Consider the following 26,494-nt stretch of genomic DNA (forward strand, 5'->3'; position numbering starts at 1 on the left):
GCTGTTCACTTCGGTGCGATTCTGCTGCTGGTTTCGGCCTGTTCTATGGCTTCTGTGAGCCTCGAGCTGGCTGTTCATTTTTTTATATTTTCTGAACCCGGGTACTGCAGGCTTCATAATATCCTCATATCCGTGAAATTAACAGCACGTAGTGTAAACAAAGCAGGACAGGAATATGCATAGTAAATAGTCCATGTGGAGATGAAAAAGTTATTATGGCGATGCCACCGACAACAATAAACGCGCGAGGAAGTGATGATTTCACCACATGAGATTGTCCTGGATTGCGACCTGCCAGTCAACAGTCACAACCTCCCCTTTCTCCGATGCACCCAAGCCACGAAATGCCCTCAGATCATTTTGGAATGTCGCAGTAAAGAAACTAAGTAGATCATGTTAGTTCGCAAAAGAGAGACTCGACATAGTCTCACCTTTTGAGCGCATCTTCCTGCTCTTCCCGGGTCCCACCATGGGCACCCGCATCATTGCAAATGGCCACGAGCAGGTTGTCAACATAGTTCCAAAAACCACTGGCTAGATATAGAGGTTCCTCGATAGGTCCGGGCTGAGAAGATGGACCAGGCACTTCAGACGTGCCACTGCTGAGCCCAGCGTCTGCATCGTGTCCTCCGTCTGCAGCCCGAGGCTCTTCTGAACCATTGCAGGAGTCGATATCGGCATTGGTAGCTGGTAAGGCTGGCTCCGAGTCGCCAGGGCTCTGCGTCGCAGTCTGCTTCTTAAGACGCAGCACTTTCTTCGGCATGCAGTCGAAGCTGATTGCCGCCGAACGCTGTAGAAAAATATAGTCAATAACAACGACAAAATGAATTGTATTCACCCTTACGAGGAAAGCCATGCGCGCCCAGAGCGCAAGTGAGATTTCCATAGTCGACAGTGCCAGCTTTCGTGCCATGTTGCCGACATTGTCTTCCCTTCCGATTGCCTTATTGATCTATTTCGTAACGATGATCCCGAGAGGCCGCTGCAACGCCAAACAGGGGTCGCATTGGCACTGGATCAATGCCTCACGACTATGGCTGAACCAGGGCCACTGCTGAAGCACCGAAACCAGACCGGAGGCACAGACCAAAACCGCCCTCTCACATCCAGGATTTCGCCCGCTCACCGGCCAGAAATGGCCTTTCAAATCACGGGCGATTCGGACGACTCACATCCAACCCTCTCTGAAGGCTGGTAAAAAATACTGAAATGGCACAATATTATGGGTGTATTTAGGGGACATTTATGCTATGACAAAGATTTTCGTCTAATGCCTTTATAGTGCCTGCCCGTTTTGGCCGTGTACCGCGAAGCTCGACTGCCCTCATTGACAACGGACCAATCAGAGGATGAGGAAAGTCCCGATCTGAACTTAGGATACTGTATAAAAGGTGGATGACCGTCTTTCAACGTCTTTCATCTCTCTTCCTCTCTTTTCTCTCCCACTATTTCCGACACTCTCAGTTGCAAATACCTACAGCTTGGCCCGGCTCGTCTGTCAATTATTTATTCAACATACCCAAACGATTTAGAAGTGTGCGTTTCTCCTCGTCATACCCTTTACTACGGCAAGTGATCATTCTGCCGACATCGACTGGGACAGTCGATGTTGGTACCCACTAGACAATATTGCGGACAGAGTGCCAGATACAACAATTCTCGGAACGACAAATACAAGTACATTTGCCTGCTGACTTCAGAGCTCAACCACTTCTCAACCGCGCCCCCTACTGGACGAGCTTCTGCAGATCTATCGGCGAGCCATTGCTCGTGAGCGAGGCTTGAATAACCGCAACATCCGCAAGTGCGCCGCGCGCATCGCCCTTCCCGTCGTCCTCACCTGTGACTGCTTTGAGGAAGCGTGCGAGCTCTTGGGGGACACCATCAACGGGCTTGTCGATAATCTCCTCCGCCTCGCCCGTCTCCTTGCCGTTGGCGTCTTTCTGTACCGTCCTCAGCGTGATACGAAAGCGGCCGACGGACGACCCGCCATCGATGACCTGCACCTGGTTTACCGTGAGGTATCCGTCCGTGCCTGTTATCGTGATCCCGTTCCCGGCGGTCTGGGAGCGTGAAGGCAATGGCGCGGCGAAGGTCATCTCGATGATGCCGTGCGAGCCGTCCGCGCTCTGGACGACGGAATTGATCGTGTCGTGCGGCGCGAGCCATTTTTTGTTCAGGGATGCAAATCCTGAAAGCGTCTTCAGTGGGCTCGGGAGCAGTACGCGCAGCGCAGCGATGGTGTGCTGGACCGAAACTTGAGTGACTGTGAGTATGTTTTAGCAGGTTAATACTCACCACACCACCGTCCAACTGAGCGGGATTCGTTGTCATCAGTTCACTGTATTAAAAAGGCATCGAGGTCACTCACAAGGAAACCTCCCTGGTACTGTTCACGTATATAGTTATGTGAGTGTCTGTGGTTAGAAGTTCAGCTGGATGGCTTACATCCGGAACAGTCCGCCAAGGCGTGTTGTACCACTTGGATGTCTGGTCGATGTAGTTGACTACGCGGGCATTAAAGAAGGTAACCTTGCCAATCTTGCCCTCCTTGATCAGCTGCGCAGCAGTCTGATATCCAGTTTCCACCTCGAAGTTCTCTGCAACACGCCAGACGAGACCCTTAGGCTTGTATGTTGTTTCGTACTCCTTTATCAGCGCAAGTCCGCGCACTACGTCTGCGGCGACGGGTTTCTCGCTGAGCACATGTTTACCCGCGGCGAGGGCCCTCAGGATGATGCTCGGCTGGGTGGTGATGGGGAGGACGACGATCACAGCGGTGATGTCGGAGCGCCCCAGGAGTGCGTCGAGATTCGCGTTGGGCTGATCGTCAGAATAAACGGCTGGGGATGCTGCAAGCTTCAGTGCAGACTGTGCTTCGGAGGCCAGCCCAGCGGCACTCTTCTGGGAGCGGGAGTAGACAGCCTTGAGCTCTACCGCAGAGCTGCCTACCTTAGCGATAGCGGGCAGATGCGCTAGGGAAAGAGGTTGGTCAGTATCGGGAGTCTTCTGACGCACATTGTGCACGTACCTTCCTTGGCGAAGATACCAGACCCAAGAATTGCAATTCCTGTGGGGGCCATGACGATGGTGAGTGGGCAGAGGAAAAATTGACGGCGAACACTCAACGATTTATGGGCTGGAGTATCAGGCATGACCAGGATCATGATAAAGTCCCAACTCGCCATCTGCGGCTTCGCTGGTGACTGCCCGTTCATTCGGACAAATCTCGGTGAAGAGTAGTTGTTGACGCCCGGCATGCCGGGACGGACGGCACCTCGGGCCTTTGCCCGTAGAAAGCGACCTGCTCGAGCTGGTGCACTTGTCCAGGAAGCCATCCATATTGTTGTGGCTTTTCGACAGTATGTGCTCAAGGCCCCACATTACTCCATTCTCTGTTCTGGTGAGCATCTGTTTCATTGCCAGAAAACCAATCGTCGCGTCGTTTTCAACGGAGTAACTTTCAGCAGATACTGTATGTTTAGACCGGTCAGCAAGCATGCAGTGCCTTCTAGCAGTTTGTCCGAATCTCCGGGAGGTCGCGAACGATACGCCCTTGGCCCGATGACCACCAACTCTCTTGGTGTCAGCACGTCCCGGTATATTTTAGAACGGTATCGACTGTGCTGGGTTCTTGGTGCTGACACCCTTTGGTGAGGCTGCCATTTTGGCCGTCTCTCCTCACTCGTCCTTTCCGACGGAGCCCACACTGACGTTCCCCACGCTCCTTCACTCCTTTCACTCCCGAACCCCGCGCTCCGTGGCGGACTAACTTCGGCTCTCTCGTGTTGGATTTGCCGTCAAGAGAGATGATATCGGCCTGGGACGGTTTAAGAGAGTCTGCGCTGGCACTTGTGGCCTTGAATCTCTCGTCTTCCTTCACTGAAACATGATTGCACCAACCGCTCCTGCATACAAGCTTCCGAAGGAGTTTCTTTGGGGCTTCGCTACTGGTGAGTATAGACGCGCCCGTCGCGCTGTTCCAGGTTCCTCGCCATCTTGACCGACCGTTCGTTCCCAGCGAGCTTCCAGGTCGAGGGTTCCCTCGACGTCGACGGTCGCGGGAAGTCCGTATGGGACGAGTTCTCGCGCCAGCCGGGCAAGACCCTGGACGGGCGGGACGGTGACGTTGCGACGGACTCGTATAAACTTTGGAAGGAAGACCTCGACCTACTTGTGTCGTACGGTGTCACGTCGTACCGCTTTTCGATAGCGTGGTCTCGCATCATACCACTTGGCGGGCGGAACGATCCCGTCAACGAGCAGGGAATTCAGTTCTACTCAAATCTTATCGACGCCTTACTCGCGCGAGGTATTGTACCGTTCGTGGTGAGTGTTGTCGGATGCATCATCACCGAACGTTCCCCTGATTCATGTTTCTAGACAATATACCACTGGGATCTTCCTCAAGCTCTGCACGACAGGTACGGCGGCTGGCTGAACAAGGAGGAGATTGTGAAGGACTACGTAAACTACTCCCGAGTGAGTGTGATCGCAACCATTGTCCCGCGCTCTGTCACCGAGCACACACATTTTGCCTAGATTTGTTTTGAGCGCTTCGGTGATCGCGTGAAGTATTGGTAAATCCTATTGTTCGTGGGTCTGCGCTGTATCTATCTCACGCTCTGGTCAGGCTGACGATGAATGAGCCGTGGTGCATCTCAGTCCTCGCGTACGGACGCGGTGTCTTCGCTCCCGGACGGTCGAGTGACCGAATGCGCTCCCCTGAGGGCGACTCGTCGACGGAGCCGTGGATGTGCGTAACCTCCTGGACTGCATATTGACAGGTGCTGATGGTTTATTGGTTTAGCGTCGGACATAGTGTCATCTTGTCGCATGCGTATGCTGCCAAATTGTACCGCGAGGAATTCAAGCCGCACCAGGGCGGGCAGATCGGTATCACGCTCAACGGCGACTGGTCCATTCCGTACGATGACAGCCCGCAGAGTGAGCAGTTGCACGGATTGCACCATGGCAGTGAGTGAACTCACATTTTGATTTTCTTCTCTCCACAGACATTGAAGCAGCGCAGCATGCGCTCGATGTTGCAATAGGTGCGTGGCAGTCCGGCGTCCCACCTCTTTCCATTCGTCTGACGCGTTTATCTCTGCAACGGCCCGCTGACTTTGAGCCTTCATTCGTCCCATTCCAGGTTGGTTCGCTGTGAGTGTCCTTTCAGTTCAGTCGCGCACAAGCACCACCAGCGCGCGCGATATTGTTCCGCGCTGGCTTGTCAAGTGACTCCCGGCATCTAAACATCATAATTTTGACCATGCTGATAGATTTTCTGCCCTGTGTAGGACCCCATATACCTCGGGCATTATCCGGAATATCTGCGCACGATGCTGGGAGATCGCTTGCCGGTCTTCACCGCAGACGAACTGGCAGTCGTAAAGGGGTCGTCGGATTTTTATGGGATGAACACCTATACGACGAATTTGTGCAGTGAGTCGCGGTGCTGCTGGTGCTCGTATTTATGAATACTATTTTTTTGAACGGTAGAGGCCGGTGGGGACGATGAATTCCAGGGAAAGGTGGAATATACATTCACCAGGCCTGACGGAACGCAGCTCGGTACCCAGGGTAGGTCTATTCGGATTTGAACTCGTGTAGAGTATTGAAATTAGCATGCAGCCCACTGTGCTTGGCTCCAGGATTGTGAGTGTCACCTTATAATGATGTGGTGAGATTGGTCTCATCGACTGCTCTGAAGATCCTGAAGGATTCCGTGACCTTCTGAACTACCTCTGGAAGGTCAGTTATATGCCTTCAACAAATCTTTTTGGGCTAAATGAACTTCCGTGCAGCGGTACCGCAAACCAATTTAGTCAGTGGATCCGTGTAACCTGAAGTTCGCATGCTCATGTCACCGCAGCGTCACAGAAAACGGCTTCGCCGTCAAGGACGAGAACAACAAGCCGGTCGAGGAGGCGCTGTCCGATGCCGACCGCGTGCAGTATTTCCGCGGAACGACCACGGCTCTACTAGCTGCTGTGGCGGAAGATGGCGTGGATATTCGGGCATACTTCGGGTGGAGTGAGCATTCCTGTATGGCTTACCTTGCATTCATACTAACGGTCGATTCGTAGGTTTGCTTGACAACTTTGAATGGTAAGCTCAACCGTATTCGTTGTGTGAGCCTGGCTAATGTGCGCTGCAGGGCGGACGGCTACGTTACGCGGTTTGGAGTGACATACGTTGACTATGAGACGCAGAAGCGGTATCCGAAGGCTTCTGCAAAATTTATCTGTCAGGTGCGTGCATGGTCCTCCTGGTCTTCAGAATGCTGATGTGTTGCTTGTAGTGGTTTAAGGAGTATGTAGAGAAGGACGAGCTACCGATGGACGACGGCACATCACGCGTGGAACCCGAGAGGATTGGGGCCGGGGACGCACTTCTCGTGAGCGCTGTCGTGGCCTGATGTGGCTGTGAGTAAGTGTACTCAGACAGTGCGCAGGGTGGGTCGCCGAAGACGAAGAAGTCTCCGTTCGCGCGGTTGACAGCTCGGGTGTCCGCATTGCTGGGGGTGTGAATATGTCTGTCGCGCGGGGCGGCGTGGTTGGTGGAGATTGTCGGCGAATGATATCTGTCCTCTATGTTGTGTATTTTGGATGCGTGTACTTGTACCATGACGTTATTGCACTGTCTCTTTTTATGTGTGTTCTGTGTGTTCGGGGAGCACTAATTCGCGTAGGAGTGCCTGGGGGCAGGATGTACCCCGGATGTGCTTACGGAAGCATGGAGGTTGTCGGGGACGCCGAGCACGCCCGACTTGCGAGGGGATACCATGTCCACATATTCTGCGGATCCGGGCCACGCCGATGCTCCTGCTAGGCCTGATTCCACCGACGCGCCCGTTCAGCACGCCGACATCTCCTCCGCCGTCGACCACGACTCTAACGACGGCCCAGGCAAGAAGAAGAAGGGCCCTAAGCGTCGGAAGGTCAACCATGCCTGCCTCTACTGCCGCCGCAGCCATATGACCTGCGACGAAGGACGGCCCTGTCAGCGCTGGTGCGTCCCTATCTCTTCGCGGTGATGTTCATGCACTCATCTCTCTCGCCTTCAACTTGAATTCGGGCGTGGACTTGCAGTATCAAACGCGAGATCGGTCATCTGTGTCACGACGAGAAGAGACAGTCAGCGTCGACCAAGGAGAAGTCGACCCCCGCGACGGAACACACCATTCCAAACCCACCGGTGGATGTCGCGCGGGCAGCACCCGCAGGTACGCCAATGTCGCTCGCTGTCACGATGCTCATGCTGAGCGAGTTACCGCGCGCGCAGAGACACCACAATTCAGCTCACCCTCGATGTCCGCGAGCATGAACTCATGGCCCGGCATGGGCCTCAGCCTTGCCCAGAACGCCTTCCTATACCAACCCGAAAACGAATTCTCCGTGCTCTCGTGCGTCTTCGTCCCCTCTCGTGCGCTGCTCCTAACTGGCAGGCCCCAGAGACTTCCTCGAGTCGCTCGACGACGGCTCCTTCTTTAGCCAGCCGACCGGCGCCGGCTCCTCATTCATGTCGCCGCCCCCCTACACCAACTCGGTCCCACTCTCCGTCGACAATGCATACCTCGCGAACCCGCAGGAGCCCGCTGCGCCCGAGAAACCACCTGAAGAACCCGCGCCGATCGTTCTTCCCGCGGCGACAAAGACGGAAAAGTTCTTCCTCACGGCGGCGGACCAGGCGTCGGGGTCCCGCAATGAGCGCCTCAATATGGTCATTCGCAGCAAGTACGAGGCCGGCCTTCTTAAGCCGTACAACTATGTCAAGGGATACGCCCGGCTGTCCCGCTGGATGGACCGAAAGTGCGCCCCCCCAATGAAAGACCGTGTCGGTTGAGCTAACTGTACGCGCAGCGTGTCTCTCGAGTCGAAACAGAAGATTCTGCAGCCGTTGTCGGTCCTGCGGCCAAAGTTCAGGGTATGCCTTAGTCTCGGATTGCTTCCTTCGGTGTACTAATCGGTTCTGCAGGCCATCGCACAATCCGAGTCATTAACGGATATCGTGCGCCTATTTGTTTCTTGGCTATTTGTGCTGCTCACGAATTTCCCGCAGGATCTTGTCTTCATCGAGGAAGCCTTCGAGCGATTACTGCTCGACTACGACCGTGTGTTTTCTGCTATGGCCATCCCCGCGTGCCTATGGCGACGTACGGGCGAGATCTACAAGGCGAACCGCGAGTTCGCCGAGCTAGTGGGCGTTGATGGGTACATGCTGCGAGACGTGCGTCACAGCCCACTTTGTCGTCTCGAATGCTGAAGGTGTACCAGGGTCGGACGTGCATATACGAGCTCATGGCGGAGGACTCCGCAGTGAACTACTGGGAGGTATGTGCTCCGCACAATCTCCGCTTGCTGCTATTGATTTATTGGTCTTGCGCCAACGCAGAAGTATGGAAATGTGGCGTTCGACTCGAACCAGAAGGCGGTGCTGACGTCTTGTGTGCTACGATACAAGCCCCTACTACCCTCCTCGTCGGCGTCGTCGACGCCCGCGCGGGGGAAGGAGCGGGCGGGTGCGCCGAGTGAGGAGGGCTTCATCAGCTGTTGCTTTTCGTTTACGATACGCCGGGACCCGTATGGGATCCCGACGCTGATTGTGGGTAATTTCATCAAGTGTTGACTGGCATGCTTGTGTGATTATACGTGGCTGCCGTCCTGCGAGGGAGCGTTGGAGAGATTGAGCGGAGTGAGTACCTGATGTGTCTCAGTGTTGTACAGGATCCGTCAATATTTCGAATCCAACCCATTCGCAGTTGACGACTGAGGAAGCGAACAGGTCCGAAGTCTGGCCGTAAAGAAGCATTAGCAGACAATTTCACAGTTGGCACAAGGCTTAACTTGGAAGTTCATACAATCCCTCCCCAGCTCCTTGGACATTCCTGGGGCTTTGTCTGGCATATCGTAAGAGTGCCTCCAGCTCTCAACCGGGTAACAAAATTCAGCACAGCTAACCGGGAATCGCCTTCAGTGGGTGCATCGTTAACTACATCCGAAGTATCACAGCATACCGTGGCCGACTGTTTCGGAGGTGAGCCAATTAGCTGGAGTTCTAACTGTATAACCGCATACACCCACATAACATCTGCTAAGTGGCGTGTGCTGCTTCCGGGCCCATTGAAGACGCCTTCCGGCTTTGCGTCGCTCATCAAAAGGTGGCTCGCGCTGCACGACGCTCTAGATTCCTTGGTCCAGCGCAGATGGCTTGCACGGCATTATCGAATGACTTCGGCCACGCGCCAGCGTCCTCGAGTTCCGAGATGCCAGGAATGGCATCGCAAGCACGGTATCACGAGGGAGGATTGCGTAGAAGGAGGTCAATCGCAAAACGGGGGGCGAAGGGAAGATCACTGACAAATGCGATGATGTGCACCTAGCAGCACATCCTCAACCTTAGGGCGATCGCGGGCAAGCCTGGGTACGGCATGGTTAATGCGCGTGCAGCGATACGAAGGTTATATGTGATCAATGCATGCAGCCAAGCAGAACTTTGTAATGACTTTGTTGTGATCGTTGTAATTGGGAAGGACTAGACTCTTGTCGGAGAGAAAAAAGCGGGAGAGAAAGGTGGGGGGCGGTGGAAAGTGAATGAGCATTCTTTTATATGAATGCTCGCCTTACTCTTACATCGGGATTTTTCTCGACCTCTGATTGGTGCGTCACCAGTAGAGTTGTGCAATGATGTCAGGAGGAGAGTAGGCGATGACGTCAGTGTCGTACTGAAAGAGGAAGGGGAAGTATCAGGAAAGGAAAGATGTGAGAGTTGAAGTTGGGTTTTCCTGATGACGTCCAATTTTTCCGCCCTCACCTTTGGCAGCGAGGTGATATCGACCGTGGTGTCTGAACTAGTCTCGAACCGTATGAGAGGCCTCTGAGAGGTCCCCTGGCCATGGGAAATGTTGAGTTTGAATATTGACGTCGGCGCAACAGCAGCTTGCCCTCACATGATTTGCACATAATCATGACGCGAGCTTCTGCTCGGGTGAACGCTGAGCTCCCTCTGTGCAGTAGGAAAATATATGCATTGCACAACAGTTCAGCCGGCGAAAAGTGCTGAAAAAATTGCCACTCATTTCTTGGAAGCTATGCTAAAATTTTTATATGTGTCGTATGTCACATTGCCTCCTTCACATCTCAAGTTTTGTACGCATTTTGGCCGCGCCGTCGGCATGGTCAATCTCCGCCGTTCCCACGGGGGACCTCTCAGAAGATACTTCTTCCGAGGAATTTACCGCCTGCTGGCGCGGCTGACCTAAGCGGTCGCCCGATATGGCAACTCCGGCCGATCGCCCCTCGATCTCCGGCCCCGGCCGCGCCTGCCAGGGTCCTCCGCCGCTACTTACTGAGGCCTCCGCTCGACGTCCCCGCTGTGTCTGCCGCGTCATCTTCGTGTCGGGTTTGCACCTCAGCATGACACCGCGACTCGACTTGTGCCATGTACAATACGAATTTCATCTACTGTACTGACTAAGGAGCACATACCATAAACTAATAGAGCACTGTAAAGGTAATGAACTAGGATCATGAAAGCACAAGAAGGTCAGTGGACTAAGAAGCTCGGGTTGGCATGAGCTGAGCCGGGACTAGAGTAGCAGCAACAACAAGAAATAAGGAAGAAAGAATGTGGATGCAATATGCCTCTTGAGAGAAAGCACCACAGCTGCTCACTGAAGCTGGAGTTGCCAACGGGTGGACGGACTACCGTTCTTGCTGTTGCGCTCGCGCGCATCACCCCCTCTTAATGCACGCACGGTTTACCATGGTGAGGAGTGCTGTATGTCCTTTGGCGGCTTCCGGATATGCATTGAGGAATGCAGCATCATCGCGTCTGTACCTGCTTCCGCAGGACCAAGTCAGCACACCGGACAGTACTAGTAGTAAGTAATGACGAGGACTCCGTGCTCACTTGACCAGGTACTCCTCCGCAATTACCCTTCGCTGGTGGTATTTCGCGGCAAACCTGCTCTTGTTTTCACCCATCAACCAGTCCTTTGGCCAGTTCCGCAGCACGAGAGTGCCTCTATTCGGAATGCCGGTCTCCCAAAGCTCGACAATGTCGCACCAAGACTCTGATTTGACGTGCTGGCCGGCGCGAGGTATCGGAACGTTGAGGACACAGACATCGTGAGGTGGCATGGAGTACTCAGGTGCCTGTGGCTGTGGTGAAGCGGCTGGGGCAGCCATCAACGGTGGCATGAACCTCGCAGGGTCTTGCATATAAGATGATGTTGGACTGGCCTCGATCTGGGGACCTCGTGCACTGAATGTCATCACTGCCATGGAGGGAGATACTGGGACAGCGATCAGCATCAGCCGTCGAGTAGCTGGCCGTACCCACTGCGTGACAGAGGGTGAGAGCCCGCATACTGCATTGATGTTGATAGCTGAGCCTTATCAAATGCGTGTAGCTACCTTTGGAAGATGTACCACAATGACCGATGGGTGTTTGCCTGTTGCCGTGAGAGGAAGTTGGACACGACATTGCTCATGACGCTTGTCAGGTCTTCTCGTATGGACAGCAAACTATTCCGGAAGTTGCTCTCTGACACACTGGAGGCAGCGGCACCAAGGATATCAAAATCAGCCAGCTCTGAGGGGGGCTGCAGTGCATCAGCATGGCTCTCTTCATACATATAAAGTTCATCGAGCAAGTATCTGATCAATGTGTCCCACTGCGGTAATGTAACTAAGAAAAATGCAGCATCACAGTGTGGCAGAAAGACTCACATGCTCACCCTTTGCCCAGCCACCCCATCGCACCCTCGCCAAGGTCCATCTGTCGCTCGGTGGAGCAAACATGAATCGGTACTGAGCACCGCCTCTTCAGAAGCAGTGCATGGTAAATTCTCCATGAACGAGCTCGGTGATGCCAGCCTCCTTCGTGAACTCACCGAGCCACAGCTGAACCACATTATGCGAGATGGGAAGATGGGGCTGGATAATGCCATTTGCCCCGATCATCGGGAACAGATAGTCTTCATCCGTTAGAGGCCTTCCATAGTGTGCCATCTCGAGATATTCAATCCATACCGGGAGGTAGTGGTAGACGTTTGCAGATGGAAGTGATGGCTGGTCATAGATGTGGTATGTGTTTCCTTGGATACAGTGAATCTGAATAGCCTTGCAGTAATCAGATCGACAACGCTCACCCTCAAGATCATGCTCTACCGCCCCATTTCTGTCTTTCTGATTCTTCCTCTGCCAGCCCTTTCGGTCGACAAGTTCCAACTTGAAGAATGGTTTGGCGCCCCACGGACCTTGTGCATTGGGAATATAATGCTTGCGCTTCAATGCAGCTGTCTCAAAGTTCCTGGTTGGTTGAGCAGATAGTAAGTACCTGGTATGGCTGAACACGACTCATACTTACCTTGACCAAAGTGTCCAACCCGTGGCCGCAAATGCCCTGAACAGTAAATGTTTGCTGGTGAAGGTGCGGCTCTGCACGTCCTTCAGTGCCGTCTTCATGCTCATCTCTTGACAGATTCTCTCGGACCACTCCATCACTTGCTCGAGATACTCATATCTCATCGTGACCGAGTGCGTGCATTCTCCGCCATCTGCCGCACACTTGTTATTCACCGAGGTGAGTATATCTCTCACCTCAGCACATGTCGCCGGGTTACCAACCCAGTGCGGCATGCCTTCATTATAGCGCCAGGGTCCGCGATAAATATCTCCATCTCTGTTGCAGAATGACTTAAGGTCAGTATTTCTCGCAAAACCCAGAGGTGGATTACTTGCAGCTCTTCCCAGTACTTCTTTATAGTGGCGTGTGCACTCGCAGTGGTTGATGAGCTGTGACCTTCTTCGAAGCACTTGAACGTGATGTACAAAGCTAAAGCTTCTCCCGAACACTTCTTTGGTCGGCCACTGAATGCAGGCCTATGTGTCATATTGATATATCATAGAGTGAGAAGTGCAACACATATCTGATACATCAGTAGTTGTCACTACAACTCACCGGCGTTGATATATCATGCCTGTGCACATGACAAATCAAATCCTCGATCCTCTTTTGGATGACCTGGTCTTCCGGGGGAATCTTACTGGAGATCCAATCTGACAGATGGCGCATCATCAATCTGACAGATGGTGCATCACCAATCTCAGATGTGCATTGTCATCCCGCCTCTTTCCATACTCGGCCATGCCTTCTGGTGGTCAGGTAGGTAGGTCGACATTCCAGTATCTGCCCCGGCTTTGCATGCTGGCTTTGCTTAGGACTACATTGAATTCTTTTTTATTAGTTGTAGTTGTTTAGTTCTTTTGCAGTCATCCTTACCAAAGTTCAGTAAGCATCATTGACTGTGTAATGTTGTGCTCTGTAGTTGCGCTCTGTAGTTGTGCTCTGTAGTTCACATAGTTTGTAATTGAGTTAGCATTACAAAGCACGATATACGAGCTCGCGCTAGCTGTCAGTTTTGATATATCAGACAGGGTGCCGTGCCGTGCCAAGTGCTGCTGTCCTGTTGAGCCTATCAGTGGCTGATAGATCAAACCTCTAAGAAATGTGCTAAGTACAATTGTCGAAGCACTCCATTCAAATCATGCTTAAAATCACACAAGTTTCACAATGAGTGAGATCTGGTAAACATATATTATTATAGTAGGGTTTCTACCTACTGTACTACCAAGAATGTAACATCACGATGAACGCCTGCGGAATGCAAACCTAGCACACAAAATTGCATAGAAAAGAAGATGTTCGAATGTCGCTGAGACATTGTACCTTTTTACTCCTCCCTACTCATGCCATGCACCTACTTTTTCTTCTTCAATGGTGGCCCACTGAGACCTGCATCAGTATCACAGACAACTGGTCAATGACTAAACTTACCCGTACTGCCCTTCTGCAACCCGCTTCCCTCTGTGTGAGATCGGTGGCTTGGAAGGCTGATTCTCTGGTCCTGCAGCGACGATAGGTTGCTGTTTCCCACCGCATGACCAATGAGCATCGGCCTGCTTGGGTGCGACACGGATTCATGCAGGCCGGCCTGATTTCGCAGCGAGTGCCCCATCCTCCCTACCGGCATTCACTGTTTCTGTAGCTGCCAGAATCACGGGCACAGCATGCCTCTGACCTTGATGATGCTTGCATGCTGGACCTGTATCCACATTCGCACTTGCCACCGTGATTGAGGGTGGGGCAATATCCGCAGATTCGACAGTGCTGTTCAGCTCCTGATGGGATGGCAGAGATGAAGGATGTGCAGATGATACAAGGAGTGGAGGGGTAGTGGCTGATGTGACTGCAGGTGTTGCTGAACGAGATGAAGAGCGGGTGGCCGGAAATGAGCGAGAAAGGGACTCGGCTGGAGATACCGATGAAGCAGCTTCAGTTGGAGATGACGAGGACTGGGCTGCGAATGAAGGGGAAGAGCTCGCGCCCGATGATACTACTTCAGGGTGAGCGACATCCGATGTTGCACTGTAACTGCCACTTGGACCGGAGAGTGCATATGCGAGTTTCTGGGATCCCAAGCCTGTCATTTGACTGACAGAACCCATTCGATCCAGCACCGTGCCAAGCATGGCACTGTCGAGAGACATGGGCTGAAGGTTCGGCTCCAACTTGAATGCCGGCTCTGGGGGATCAAACTGCCATACTCCTGGGTTTGGCACCCATGCCAGTGCAGTATTTGCAGATGCAGAGAGCTGATCTCGGGAAGACGATGGGATGGAGGAAGCGTGAGCAGGGGACGATTGCACAGAGGGCTGAGAAGCTGATAAGGACAGGTGAGTATAGCTGATGGTCGTGAGAGTACGCATAGCCTCGGATGATGTAGATAGTTTTGCTGTAATGCCAGATTCTGTCGTAGTGACAGGTGTGTGAGCTACATTCTCCATGGTGCCTGACAAGCTTGATGCCTCCACACAAGGGATACGGTCCTCAGTGTCGGAATTATCTTCTATCTGGTATCGGATGTCATCGAGAGTAATTGGCGTCACCTCTCGGGATGTCTTTGATGAGCCTGGAGTGAGCGATGTCACGAGTGCTCACTTCTGACGGACAGCCATAGCTGATACATTGGTTAGTTGAGGCCGAACGTCAGAGCACATACAAGACTCACGAAATGCTATGGTAAGGAACTGCCCGAACGGCTCTATGAAATGGGCTTCAAATTCTGGTACAGTATTACTGAATTTGACATCATTGGAACCTTCCGCCGAGTGAAATCTGACACTCCATCAGCAAAGCTTTCGAGAATGAAGACAAAGGTAGACTTACACCATTGACCACAGATTCCCGCCATCTTCTGGGCTAGGTCCTCCTCCAAAAACCGAAAATCACCAACCAGTGGCCTTCACCATCGCACCCAAGAACTGATCGAACGTGGCTGGCATGTTGTACAACATCCTGTATATTTACATGAGGTGTGGAGCTTGGGGAGTGTCTGTAATAGCACATACCTCTGATATTCAGCCGGAGAGAACTCTCCATGGGCATGCACCTCCTCAGTCTGTGCTTTCTCAGCCTCGTGCTGAGCCTTCATCCACTTCACCTCTGCTGCAATCTCAGCGTGGACTTCCGGTGTCTCTGCTTCATACCGCTTCTGTGTGAGATGCCTGACGACTGTCACGACTTTGCCGTTTTTGATGTCCTTCTCCTTGATCTCCGCATCGATGTCCACCTTGACCTTCTCCTTGTAATATAGGTGTGAGTATACTTCAACGGCCTGTGGAAGATGCTTGACATGGTCGGCATCCTTTGGAATGAAGTCCTTGAGGATTACAGACTTGTCGGCAGAGTGCCCTTTGGGCTTGCGGTTATTGTACCAGTTGTTTAGTTGCTGTATCCCCATCAGATTTGTTCCAGCTATGCATAAAACATAATGCACCCTTTGTCGCAGAGAGATGGCCTCCGTTAGCTCCACCTCCTGCTCCGGTGTCAGCTGCGCCATCAGTTCAATGTCCAGAAACAGATGGGTGCACTCCGGATACCGAGCATCCCATTCAGTGTATAACGTTCTAAAGAAGGACTGCACCTTCTTGCGTTTCTGATGGTCAAGAAAGCGTGGCAGTCGCTCTGTCAGCCAGTCCAGTTCTTCATTGTTGGCCCATGTCGGTGAAGCCATCAAGAAGCAGACATCAAGAGATAAATCGACAAAGATGAGGAATGGGGGAAGGACATACCAATATGCATGTGTGTGGTGAGGTTGTGTACATGCAAGGTTAATTGACAGTTGCCAGCATGCATTTGATGCACGACCGGGAGATAAAATGCTGAATCTAAAGGTAAAGTGACATACCTGAGAGTCACTCTAAAGTGTTTGACAGAGCGCCAGGCCTAGGGAGCGCCCTAGTTGACTGACATAATTGTCCACGTGCACTAGCACTTTGACATGTCCCCAGAATTTCTTACTCTGCTAACCGAGCACGCCCGTCTTGGGAGTTATTTAATGGCATTCAACTCGTCAATCTCAACAGTTCTGCACTCACCTCTGTCATCTGTCATCTGTCATCTGTCTTACCTTCTGCCTCTATTTATCGTCATGCTTGTCCCACCGCAATTGTCTCCGGAAATCCCGGGCTGTTCGCTGGCTTTCGGAGATGCGTACGATTGGACATCGATAAGAGTTGCTCTTGAAGCGACCCTTGCTTGGGTTATTGCCTATGAATCTGGTATGTATCTTGACCTCTCAACACTTAGCTATGCTAACCTGTCAACAGGCAACTTCTGCCAGTGCAGACAGCCCAGGCGTGGTGAGCTGAAGTCCCATTGCTGAGTATGCAGGATCACTGACCTGCTGATAGGCGAGGGGGAGTTGGTCACCGAGCTCATGATGGTGTTCAGGAACGGCAGGGTAAACGAGTCTGTTGATGATGATGGCGAGTTTGATGTCGTGGACTCTGAGGATGAGGGGGTTGATGTAGTTACTGCTGCTCCTGCCATCTTCACTCTTCCCACTGTCACTGCTGCACCCACTGTCACCGCTGCACCCACCGTCGTTCCTCCTCCCACTGTCACTGCTCCTCCTGCTGTCGTCCCTCCTCCTGCTGTCACCACACTGGCGACTGCTGCACCCTTGAATACTGTCAAACCAAAAATGAGCATATGATCACTCAGCTAAGTAGGTAATCATATTGTTATATTGCACTCAGCTCACACGACGCATAGGGGCCGCAACACGAGGAGCGAACAAAATCGACGACAATACATTGTGCGTGAGGAATACTACCTGACGCCATTCACGAAACCACTCCCCAACGTGCCGTGTATCTTTATTAAATATGCGCACCGAGACTTTTCGCTATGTTTTCAATCAGTTGTCGCGGAAAGTCCGAATCTCGGGCTGTGGACACACCCATACACCTTCAAGGCACCCAACAATATGTGGTCCTTGAGAGTACTGCGCGGCATGGTGAAGCAGATCCACACATTTCAGTGGAATGAGTTGGTGAGGCAGGGACAGGAGCGGTACTACGAGAGCTGGAGGGATGACACCAGATGGGATGCCAGTGCTGCAGGCGCATGAGAAGAGCTCTGCACGCGCATGGCAGCATGGTGAAGTGCAAGTGAAAATGTCCGAGGGAACGTATTGGGGGATATATACTTGGAGTGGGGAGTGAAGATAATCTGCTGCCTAAGCAAGGAGTTAGATGTCAGGTGTAAAGGAGTTTCTGCATATGACAAGGAACATCACGATGGAAAATTTCCATTCCAGCGTATGAACATGCGGTAGACTATGTACATTCCAAATACATTCCAATAAGTCTGTACTCACCGATAATAACGGAACAATGCGCGGGGTAGCAAAGGTGCCTGCTATGCCACCACAACGCTGAATTGAGTTGTGAGTACTTATTATCATTGCTGTTATGCAGTATAAGGCGACTGGTTGTGGGGTTTTAAGTACAATGAACTGCTACCTACAAGCTTACTCACCGGAACTTTCATTGATAATCTGCGGAGATTTGAAGTGCTTGTGAAACAAAGCTTCGGACGAGATTTCAGTAGGATCGTTATCCGCTCGCTCATTGGCTGGGAGCACGTGAGGAAAACAGCACATGACCCAGCGGAGTTCAAACCTTGCCTCAGGTACTATATCAACGTGTCCTCCCTCGTTTCAACTCTTTCTTCACGACCACCTTGACCGGGGTCGCTGTGGCTCAGTACCCATTGTTGGGGCTGCCTGGATCCGCGATGTGTAGACTGACACTCCCTTGGGGGCCCACTTGGCTGCTGAACTGAGGGCTGCTTAGGCACTCTCCCCCCTTTGGAGGTATCTTGTGACTGCACTGCTCGCGATTGAAGGGTGGGTACAACCTGGCTGGGGAAGTGCTGTGGATGTTGTCTTCTTTTTTTCTTCTCATTCAGTTGTCTTCTTTTCTTGTCATTTGGTTGTCTTGTCATCATGAGTGACTTCTCTTTTTTATTGCTGCCATGGCTGATGAACTTCGTGCTGTCAGGGTAGCGTTAGGTTCCCCAGTTCTCATCGGTGTGGGTCATGGGTGTTCAGCGTTGGGGTCGCTATCTAAGAGGGTGCTAGGGTCCATGGGCATCTTGGATGAGTAGTCGTCATCCTCGGTGATGTGGTGGCTGGTTGTGCTAACATGTTTGTTCTAGCACAGGTCTCGCCATTGATGTTGTCCCAGGATTGTCGATGCGTGGTCTGTCAGGTATGTTTGTTCGCTTGTCTAGTAAGTCTCCTCATATGTTTGTACATTGCGTATGTTACTGATGACTTTCTCCGTAGAGTTTATTTTCCATTGTAGGTGATTTGGGTAGGCTGCCGCTGTTCTGCATAATGTGATGGCAGCAGTTGTGGATGCTAACTTGTTTGTTCTAGCACAGGTCCATCATACGCAGTGCACGGGGACTGGTGATGCATTGACTAAGGTGAAATTGATTCGTTCGTCAATGTCATGTTTATGTTACTGATAGTTTCCTTCTGGGAGTTAACCTTATAGGTTACCATGTGCTGTGAACAGTGGTAGTGGCTCCGCTGTTGTAGTGGAGTAGGTAGATCATAGAGCTTACTGAGATCTCATGTAGATGCGCAAGAGGTCAATGTGCTCCTATCGTGGTCGTGGTTCTATTGCCGTCGCTGTGTCAATGCCGCTACCGTTGTGTAGATACAGCCGTCATGTTGATGTCGTGATGATGGTGATACTCTCGTCGTCACCTAGTTGACACCATTGTATGGGTGCGAGGATAGGCCGACGATGCGCACGCGACAGACATCTGCGCTGTCATTGGCCGAGTTGCAAACAACTGATGGGGTCGACGTCCCGTCACGACCAGCGCAAGCTTCAACACCGCCTTTGAATGTGAGAACATCGACTTCGGTGGTGCTGTCACCACCAGTGTTGAGGGTGTTATGTATGTTGTGCATGTGCATAGCTAGCTGGTGGAGGTGCTGTGTTGTCGACCACGTCATGCAGTGGGTATCACGGTGTTGTCATTGCTGTTACATTTATGTCGACTGGGGTGGTACTGTGGGGGTCACATTGCGGTATATGACGAGGTATCCGTCGCTGTGTTTGAGAGAGTCGAGCATGTGGGCATCCTGTATTCATAGGTGTTTGGTAGTAGGTAGTTGGCGAGAATATATTATTATAGCATGAATTAAATTGGGTCCGACCTCTGCTTACGTACGGTATGGATGTTGTGCTAACTGTGTTTGTGTGAAACACGATATGCTTACTACCAAAGCCTATTGGCGTACAGTCTTCGATAGCTGCATTCTCATGAGTTCCTGTTTGCTTCAGTTGCTCAGTCATCTATGCATGGCGATGAAGGTGATGAAGCCGCACAAGGTGAGTTATTGAACTTGGCTCGTACAACGTGAAGCATACATACCTGTGAGAATGCAGCGAATGAAATAGGAGGGTGTACTCCACCACCAGAGCATGATATATCATGCCCCTGGATGCTCGTGTGACTTTGAAATTTGCTCTGCATACTCACTTGAATTTATTTCAGGACCTATACCCATTCAGTTCTGTGGCTAGCCGCTCTTTGCATTCCACGCAGTCACTCAGAAAAGGCACTAAGTCAGTGGTGCCAGAGTTATTTTTTGACACCTGCATGCTAATCTCTGCAACAGTGGTGAAAATTTTCACTGACCCTATTTTTGTTGTCCATCTTTATGTTTGCTAGCCTCGCTGACAAAATGAATCCTTGGAACAAGCTGAAGTCTTACTGCTGTGCCGTGGTCTATATCATGATGAGGAAGAAAAGAACGCCCAATTTTGAGCAATTCACCGTCTTAGAAGAAACCACTGATGGCATCAACTACAACCACTACATCGTTCCATGGACTCGCAACATCGTATGGCATACGGAATACGCATCTGTAGGCAACAAAGTATCTGCATGGACGTCCTTCTATACTGCTTCCACCACTGATGTGGGTGATAAAGATGTGCCATCATTTGATCTGTCTGAACTCTGTGGGCCAACTTCTGATATCCCTGATGATGATGAAGATGTAGATCTCTTCGACCTGGACCCCCGGTATTTAGAGAATGTAGAGAAATGGTGCAGGGGTGAGCTTCCGTGATTTTTCAAGTGTAGCTATCTAATATCTTTGCCCAGGATCATCCACTTCAGGAATGGGTTCCTGAAATTGATAACTATCTCGCCGAGATGCTGCGGCTGGAGGGGCATTGTGGTTTCGACACCGGGTGCTGCCAGTTCTGCAAGGAGGGCCCGGCAATGGTTCATTGTGAGGACTGTTTCGACCTCGCTATTTAATGCTGAACATGCACCGTTAATTTTCACAGGTGCACTCCTTTCCATCGCATGCAGGTCAGTCGGGTTTTATTACTCTTATTTGAAGGTACAACTGAGTTTCTTTTTTTGCAAACCTGTTTCAGAGATGGTGTGGCTCTCATTTTCGGTGCGATTCATTGAAAAATCTTGGACTGTGCATCCAGTTGGGTCACCCAGTTGGGCATAGGTGTCGTCTTCCTGTGTGAGCTACAGGTGATGACTTTATAGTCTTGTGTGTGAATGGTATCCACAAAGTTGGACTGGATTTTTGCGAGTGCAAGATAGCCGAAATTCATGTGATGCAACTGCTTCATGCGTGACTCCTCCCAGCCACATCGACGAACCCCAAGACAGCTGCTACTTTCCAGCTTTGCCGATATACACACCTTCTGATGACTCAATCCAAGACCTCTGGCTATGAATTCTACCAGAGCCTTGCCCAGCTGACCGATAACACCGGTGTGCAGACACCTAAGGTATGTGTTATGTCGACCTTCTGCTTTATCCATTGCTGATCCAATGTAGGATCGTTATCCTGCCTTCATGCGCATTATGCGTATGTGGAGGCATCTCAAAATGCTGAAATGAGCAGGATGAGGACATGATCCTGATGGTGTCAAGGCAATGACACCTGGGTCATGCGCAGTTCTTTGCCCAGCCTGTCCGCACCCTGGAAAAAATTTGCTGCCAGATTAGGAGGATGCTCCAGATGATCAAAAGTAAGTTCATGATTAGTTGTTTCGATTGGTAACTTACACGCAGTGATAGATGGTTATATCGCCTGTTTGTTGGACTCAATGCAAACTTCCACCTCAAGTGCAAGAAGGTATCTTTGGATAGTGTCGACCCTGGGCTAAATCATGGATATGCCTACTTTGTGGAGGAAAGCGCATACAAGGAATACCTCAGCATGTATGATTCCCTCATGACAGAAGAACAGAGTACTTGCAACAGTCATGATGCTGTCAAGCTGACGAACATAAGGGGCTCCATTGCAGGAACAGCTGCCAGCGGAGTTGGTGCCGTGACGTGTACGCGGCACGATATGAGGCTACCATGCAGTGTTGGTGACCTCCAAAAGGGAGAACGGTAGGCTGATCCTCGACATCATTCATGTTCCAGTGCTCATTGCTTGTGACACAGGTATGTCAACATGGACAACATTTTCTTCTCGGCCCTGGCGAATAGTGCCCCCAAGGACGTCGTTGTCTCCTACGATATTGCTTGTCAGTGGCATAGAAACCTGTGGAAATGGTACCACATTTACGAAGACTGTCCATTCAAGAAGGATGATCAAGATTTTGTCTTCCTGATCCCGAAATTCCACATCAATGCTCATCAAGATTCGTGCCAGATGAGCTTTTCCTTCCATAATACTCCGCACATTGGCGAGACGGATGGCGAGGGTGTTGAGCGGCCCTGGTCGGACTCAAACTTATATTCCTCGAGCACGAAGGAGATGGGCCCTGGTTCATGGTGTGACTTTCTTGACGATGCATTCGCAGATTACAATTGGCAGAAAATATGTGACATGCGTGAGTACTACGTCGAAGCTCACGCCGACATCTTTGGGCTAATAATACCAAAGCTGCTCTGTTCTTAACACGAATCAAAGCTGCACTACCGGAGCGCAATGAACAAGTCTTCACCTTTGTGGAACTGAACAGTGCGATCACGCCAGAGGATCGTGGTGAATGGACAACTACCATCGAAGCTTGGGAGAAGAACCCATCTCAAACCAATCTGTTTGTCATTACGCGTCCTGGTAAGTGCTTTTATTATGGTGCAGGACACCCTTTCTGATGCTCCGTGTGTTCAGCTGTGACTCAAGCAGCTGTACAGCTGCAGTTGGCCAACGAAGAGGCTGCAAAGTTGGAGAATGGCGAGCGCAGTGGGATAGTGTATGAGCTCCCCTCTCTGAGCATGATGATCATGGTCAGAATGGAGCTCCAGGAGCAACAGTAAGTGTTAGCCTGACTACTGTGGATGCATTCTCATAGTTCTCTCTTCAGATATCACCTTCGATGAGATGTCACCGGCCTTGGAACTCATAGTACAGATCTGCAATGTGCCAAAATTGTTGAGTGGCGAAACGCACTTCGGCACAAGATAGAGGGCTGGGCAGACACTCGGCAGCTATACATCCCTGTTTCCATGGCATTGCATGCATGAGCTGCTGCTGCCACTACCAGGGAGGTTCTTGTGCAAGATATGGCCCTTTATTTACCTTCGGAGTTACCCTTTAATATCCCCTGCGACTCTCGCCTTCGAAAATATGAATTGCACCTAAGGACTGCTCAGGCACATGATGCTTTGGAGGAGCTTCAGTGACATCTACAGCTGTGTACCCATATGTACAAGTTTAAGGACCAATTTGTCCATGGACAGCGGTACCTCACCTGCACCAGGTCGTGCATTGCACAAGTCCAGAACAAGGTAAATGCAGATGCTGCTCGCTATCGCCGTGCCTTCAACGCCATCAATTCACTGTCGACCCTGCTCGATGAGCCTTCAACACCTCACGACTTGGTCCTGCTGCAGGATGAAGATGTGCGAGGGATGACAGAGGGGGAGTCGAGCAAGACCCACAGCTGGAAGAAAATGTCTTGGATTTGGCGGAGACATGGCATGAGGAACAGCAGTGCGATGGACTCGGCCGTCAGTGAAGGTTTGTCAAATTTCACTTACTAGTACTTGACAACTGAAATGCTAACGCAATTCCTCAGAGCTCCGAATCGAGTGGTGCAAGGCTCGTGCTTGGGCCCATCGCTGGATCGAAGAGTGCCGCCAGCTGCCAGAGGAGATGCGCAGGGTTATCACCTTCCACGGTTGGATGGCGCAGTGGTGGCTGGACCGAGTCGATGCCATCCCTGCACGATCGAAAGAACATTTGGAAGGTGCCAATGCATATGCATTCTGTCAGGCGGAAATCTGGGAGTCAATGGAGAACTACTGCCAGTATATATGGCATGGCGTGCCTGCCTGACTGAAAGCAGGAGGCGATGTCAGCACTGGTGTCAATTCCAGCGAGGCTGCCCCTCTACAATATTCTCCTGCAATTGATTTTGCAGCTGTCCTTGGACCTGCTGCTGAGATACCTTCTGTTCCCGTGCCTACGCCATCAGTAGGCTAATATCGCACTGTGCTGCATATACCTGCATGTTCCTTTCGTGTGGCTAGATATATGTCTTTTGTTTCATCCTTTGTAGACAGATTGTTGCGCTCGTATGTTGATGTTGTGAGGGGAGTATTTTTTAAATAATCGTCAATTTTTCACATCAAAAGTAACATTCTCTATAAGGAAAACAGTAAGGGGTGACACAGGGCGGCACAGGAGGCGGGATTTTCGTGTGCTTGAAAGGGATCATAGAGATCTACAAAATCCAAGACAATCTACCGATCTACTGGAATGACGGGCGAAGCCAGTGCCATCGGCTACCTACAAGGGAGATCCAGGAGGAAGCCAATGGGTACGGAGTATGGAAAGTGAGCCCGGTGCGGGAATGGCTGGTAAGGACTGCAGAATGATGTATCAGAGCCTATGGTAGACACCACTGTCCATGTATCAGTCCGTGGTTTTAACCTTCATACTTGATATATCAGTATGCCAGGGACAGGTGCTGAATGCCTCTCGGAACTCAGGATCAACAACCAGTGCGCCCTCAGACGTTGAATCTCCATGCGAAATGTCTACGGCCTGACCCTCGGAAGGTTCGTACTGAGCAGCCCACTTCCGCATATGAGCCACAGTCTGTTCGTAACTGATATGCGTACTCGTGGCATGCTTGTATTGCTTCTTTCCGGCATCCTTTGCTTTGCGGAGTGCTTTGAGAGGTGTCACCACAGCTGAGGCTTTGCCCAAATGTCTCCGCTTTGGTGATGTGGGTGCTCCCAAAACCTCCACATTCATCTTCACCTTGGGTGCCTTTGTCCTCGTCATGGTTAAATAAGAGAAGGTCAGCAGAAGACAGCAGATGGGGAGGATGATGTTATGTCATGGCTCCTGTTCTCTCTTCACAGGCTGCCCGATTGATTTAGTCCCACGATTCTTTCGTTCAAGTTTCAGGATGCATTGGTTAAAGCCTGTACAGGTCAGAATGAAGCCCTCACATTGCGATGATTGGGCAGTCAAAAATAAATTTACGAGGTACAGAAAAAACATGTTTACACAATAATTTAAATGTTTACCTCCATAACAATGGAGTGACTCTAACAGCTTTGGCACCCCTGATTGTGCTGCTGCAATTTGTGACCAAGCCACCCAAGAAATGAGAGCAGAGAGCATGGCTGTGCATCGGTTCACACCTGATGTCCTACGAGTGCAGTGGTGATGACAGGGTAGTTGGGCCCATCCAAGGGTTAAGGTGGCTGCATGACGCAATGGTGACATTCATCATTGTGGCATCCAACGGGTTTATCCAGCCATCCCCGATGCTCACACTTGTCCCACTTGTGGTCATTGGCAGAAGGCCTTGATGAGCGTTGGGTAGCCCAGGTTGCTGATCACGTGCAGTGGCCAGGGATACGACACCTGTCCGATGAGTTCACCCAACTATCCCCGATGCTCACGCTTGTCTCGCTCGCAGTCATCAGCAGCAGCAGGAGTGTGACCATCATGCCTGTCAGTGTGCATGATGGGAAGGCCTTGATGAGCATCAGGTAGCCTGAGTTGCTGATTATGCACCTCCTGTTCCGTCTGCTTGATCTCCCATTGCAACTGAGGCCTCTTGCAGGCATTGAAGATATCTGCGGGGGCATCAGCACAAGGTGTCCAAAACAAGAGGGTAGAGTGAAGGATATAGGTCTCCTTTGACTTCACTCCAATCCCTCAAAAAACACCAATGGACTTACTTTCAGATTATTTATCTGGTGTCAGCAAGGCGAAAATCTTACCCACTGAACTTGAAACTGATGTTTAGCATCTGTTTACACGGGATGGTCCACACACCTGCATTCTCATTGAACTCAGCTCCCTGCACTCTGCCATAGATAATGTCCGACATCACATGAGGCACCTGTGGGAGCATGTATCTCGGGTTAAAGATGACTGCAAGCTGCCCCTTAGGTGCTTTAGGTGCGATTGACTTGACTTCCATCCGCTGGTCGTCGGGCCCAATCACACCATTCACGTCAGTGTAGATCCAGGGTCAGTCCTGGTCCATGAGCTTGTGCATCTTCATGACCGTCAGTTTCAGCATATTAGCAAGGTCCTCATATCCAGGGTGAGACAGGAGGCAGAGGAGAGCGATAGGAAGCACAAACCACATACAGTCATAAACAAGTGGAAGGGAATGAAAAGAGGGTAAGAATTTGGGAAGGACAGAGCCCAGTGGTGGTGGAAGTCTCCGACAGATGGTAGTATGCACAAATGAAGCACGTTGAGTGGCGAGAGTGTTGTGAGGAGAGAACAGTGAAATTGTGGTGGAAGTTTTACATCCACATGACTGACGCGTCAACGCGTCAGATGCACCAGATGCGCCACACTGTGTGTGCACTCAGCAAATGTAGAGGACCACCGATGACTTGTCGGGTACAGATAATGGCATGCGTGGAGTGTAGCAACATAACGTGCAACCTGAGTGTGTGTGCAGCCAGCCAATGGGAGCGCAATGGGAGCGCATACTGCAGCGGCAGAGGTTCTTTTGAGGAGAAAGTGCACAAAAGTATGATTTGGCTGGAGAAAGTAGCTCTGCACTTTAATTTATGCTAAGTGGGTAAATTTGGTGAATTTTCTGGCCCGTGCATGGGAGCCTGGTAAATTTATGGA

The 26,494-nt window shown here is 51.2% G+C and overlaps 9 protein-coding genes across 9 annotated transcripts; 4 read left to right on the forward strand and 5 right to left on the reverse strand.

Moving 5' to 3' along the window:
- Positions 1–261: 261 nt before the first annotated feature.
- SCP_1701790 (hypothetical protein) lies at positions 262–913 on the reverse strand (the record flags this gene model as incomplete). Its single annotated transcript, XM_027764965.1, has 3 exons — positions 262–382; positions 432–790; positions 845–913. The coding sequence occupies 3 exons, from the start codon at positions 911–913 to the stop codon at positions 262–264; spliced, it is 549 nt and encodes a 182-aa protein (XP_027620766.1).
- An 814-nt stretch (positions 914–1,727) lies between these two features.
- On the reverse strand, positions 1,728–3,260 carry SCP_1701800 (hypothetical protein; the record flags this gene model as incomplete). Its single annotated transcript, XM_027764966.1, has 5 exons — positions 1,728–2,246; positions 2,299–2,313; positions 2,372–2,389; positions 2,449–2,975; positions 3,032–3,260. The coding sequence occupies 5 exons, from the start codon at positions 3,258–3,260 to the stop codon at positions 1,728–1,730; spliced, it is 1,308 nt and encodes a 435-aa protein (XP_027620767.1).
- A 629-nt stretch (positions 3,261–3,889) lies between these two features.
- On the forward strand, positions 3,890–8,631 carry SCP_1701810 (Beta-glucosidase 1B; the record flags this gene model as incomplete). The annotated part of the gene is made up of 27 exons (XM_027764967.1): positions 3,890–3,953; positions 4,022–4,329; positions 4,384–4,482; positions 4,543–4,580; positions 4,634–4,756; positions 4,811–4,947; positions 5,016–5,054; positions 5,153–5,163; positions 5,301–5,445; positions 5,503–5,583; positions 5,635–5,658; positions 5,714–5,754; positions 5,808–5,827; positions 5,876–6,036; positions 6,090–6,111; positions 6,161–6,254; positions 6,305–6,400; positions 6,458–6,526; positions 6,695–7,014; positions 7,095–7,228; positions 7,288–7,408; positions 7,458–7,814; positions 7,866–7,929; positions 7,981–8,013; positions 8,065–8,232; positions 8,280–8,336; positions 8,398–8,631. 27 exons carry the CDS (start codon positions 3,890–3,892, stop codon positions 8,629–8,631), a joined length of 3,060 nt encoding a protein of 1,019 aa, XP_027620768.1.
- A 2,279-nt stretch (positions 8,632–10,910) lies between these two features.
- Positions 10,911–12,536, reverse strand: SCP_1701820 (hypothetical protein; the record flags this gene model as incomplete). Its single annotated transcript, XM_027764968.1, has 7 exons — positions 10,911–11,299; positions 11,343–11,374; positions 11,436–11,694; positions 11,744–11,816; positions 11,865–12,103; positions 12,158–12,318; positions 12,376–12,536. The coding sequence occupies 7 exons, from the start codon at positions 12,534–12,536 to the stop codon at positions 10,911–10,913; spliced, it is 1,314 nt and encodes a 437-aa protein (XP_027620769.1).
- Positions 12,537–13,988: 1,452 nt separating this feature from the next.
- On the reverse strand, positions 13,989–16,084 carry SCP_1701830 (hypothetical protein; the record flags this gene model as incomplete). Its single annotated transcript, XM_027764969.1, has 6 exons — positions 13,989–14,969; positions 15,021–15,028; positions 15,080–15,186; positions 15,238–15,262; positions 15,305–15,366; positions 15,420–16,084. 6 exons carry the CDS (start codon positions 16,082–16,084, stop codon positions 13,989–13,991), a joined length of 1,848 nt encoding a protein of 615 aa, XP_027620770.1.
- A 417-nt stretch (positions 16,085–16,501) lies between these two features.
- Positions 16,502–17,068, forward strand: SCP_1701840 (hypothetical protein; the record flags this gene model as incomplete). The annotated part of the gene is made up of 3 exons (XM_027764970.1): positions 16,502–16,631; positions 16,680–16,712; positions 16,764–17,068. 3 exons carry the CDS (start codon positions 16,502–16,504, stop codon positions 17,066–17,068), a joined length of 468 nt encoding a protein of 155 aa, XP_027620771.1.
- A 3,057-nt stretch (positions 17,069–20,125) lies between these two features.
- Positions 20,126–20,579, forward strand: SCP_1701850 (hypothetical protein; the record flags this gene model as incomplete). Its single annotated transcript, XM_027764971.1, has 2 exons — positions 20,126–20,501; positions 20,551–20,579. The coding sequence occupies 2 exons, from the start codon at positions 20,126–20,128 to the stop codon at positions 20,577–20,579; spliced, it is 405 nt and encodes a 134-aa protein (XP_027620772.1).
- Positions 20,580–21,880: 1,301 nt separating this feature from the next.
- Positions 21,881–23,860, forward strand: SCP_1701860 (hypothetical protein; the record flags this gene model as incomplete). Its single annotated transcript, XM_027764972.1, has 6 exons — positions 21,881–22,262; positions 22,316–22,492; positions 22,547–22,688; positions 23,136–23,395; positions 23,454–23,685; positions 23,737–23,860. The coding sequence occupies 6 exons, from the start codon at positions 21,881–21,883 to the stop codon at positions 23,858–23,860; spliced, it is 1,317 nt and encodes a 438-aa protein (XP_027620773.1).
- Positions 23,861–24,292: 432 nt separating this feature from the next.
- SCP_1701870 (hypothetical protein) lies at positions 24,293–24,667 on the reverse strand (the record flags this gene model as incomplete). Its single annotated transcript, XM_027764973.1, has 1 exon — positions 24,293–24,667. One exon carries the CDS (start codon positions 24,665–24,667, stop codon positions 24,293–24,295), a length of 375 nt encoding a protein of 124 aa, XP_027620774.1.
- Between the last annotated feature and the right edge of the window lie 1,827 nt (positions 24,668–26,494).

Source organism: Sparassis crispa (assembly GCF_003851025.1).
Source record: "Sparassis crispa DNA, contig_000016F, whole genome shotgun sequence".
NCBI lineage: Eukaryota > Fungi > Basidiomycota > Agaricomycetes > Polyporales > Sparassidaceae > Sparassis > Sparassis crispa.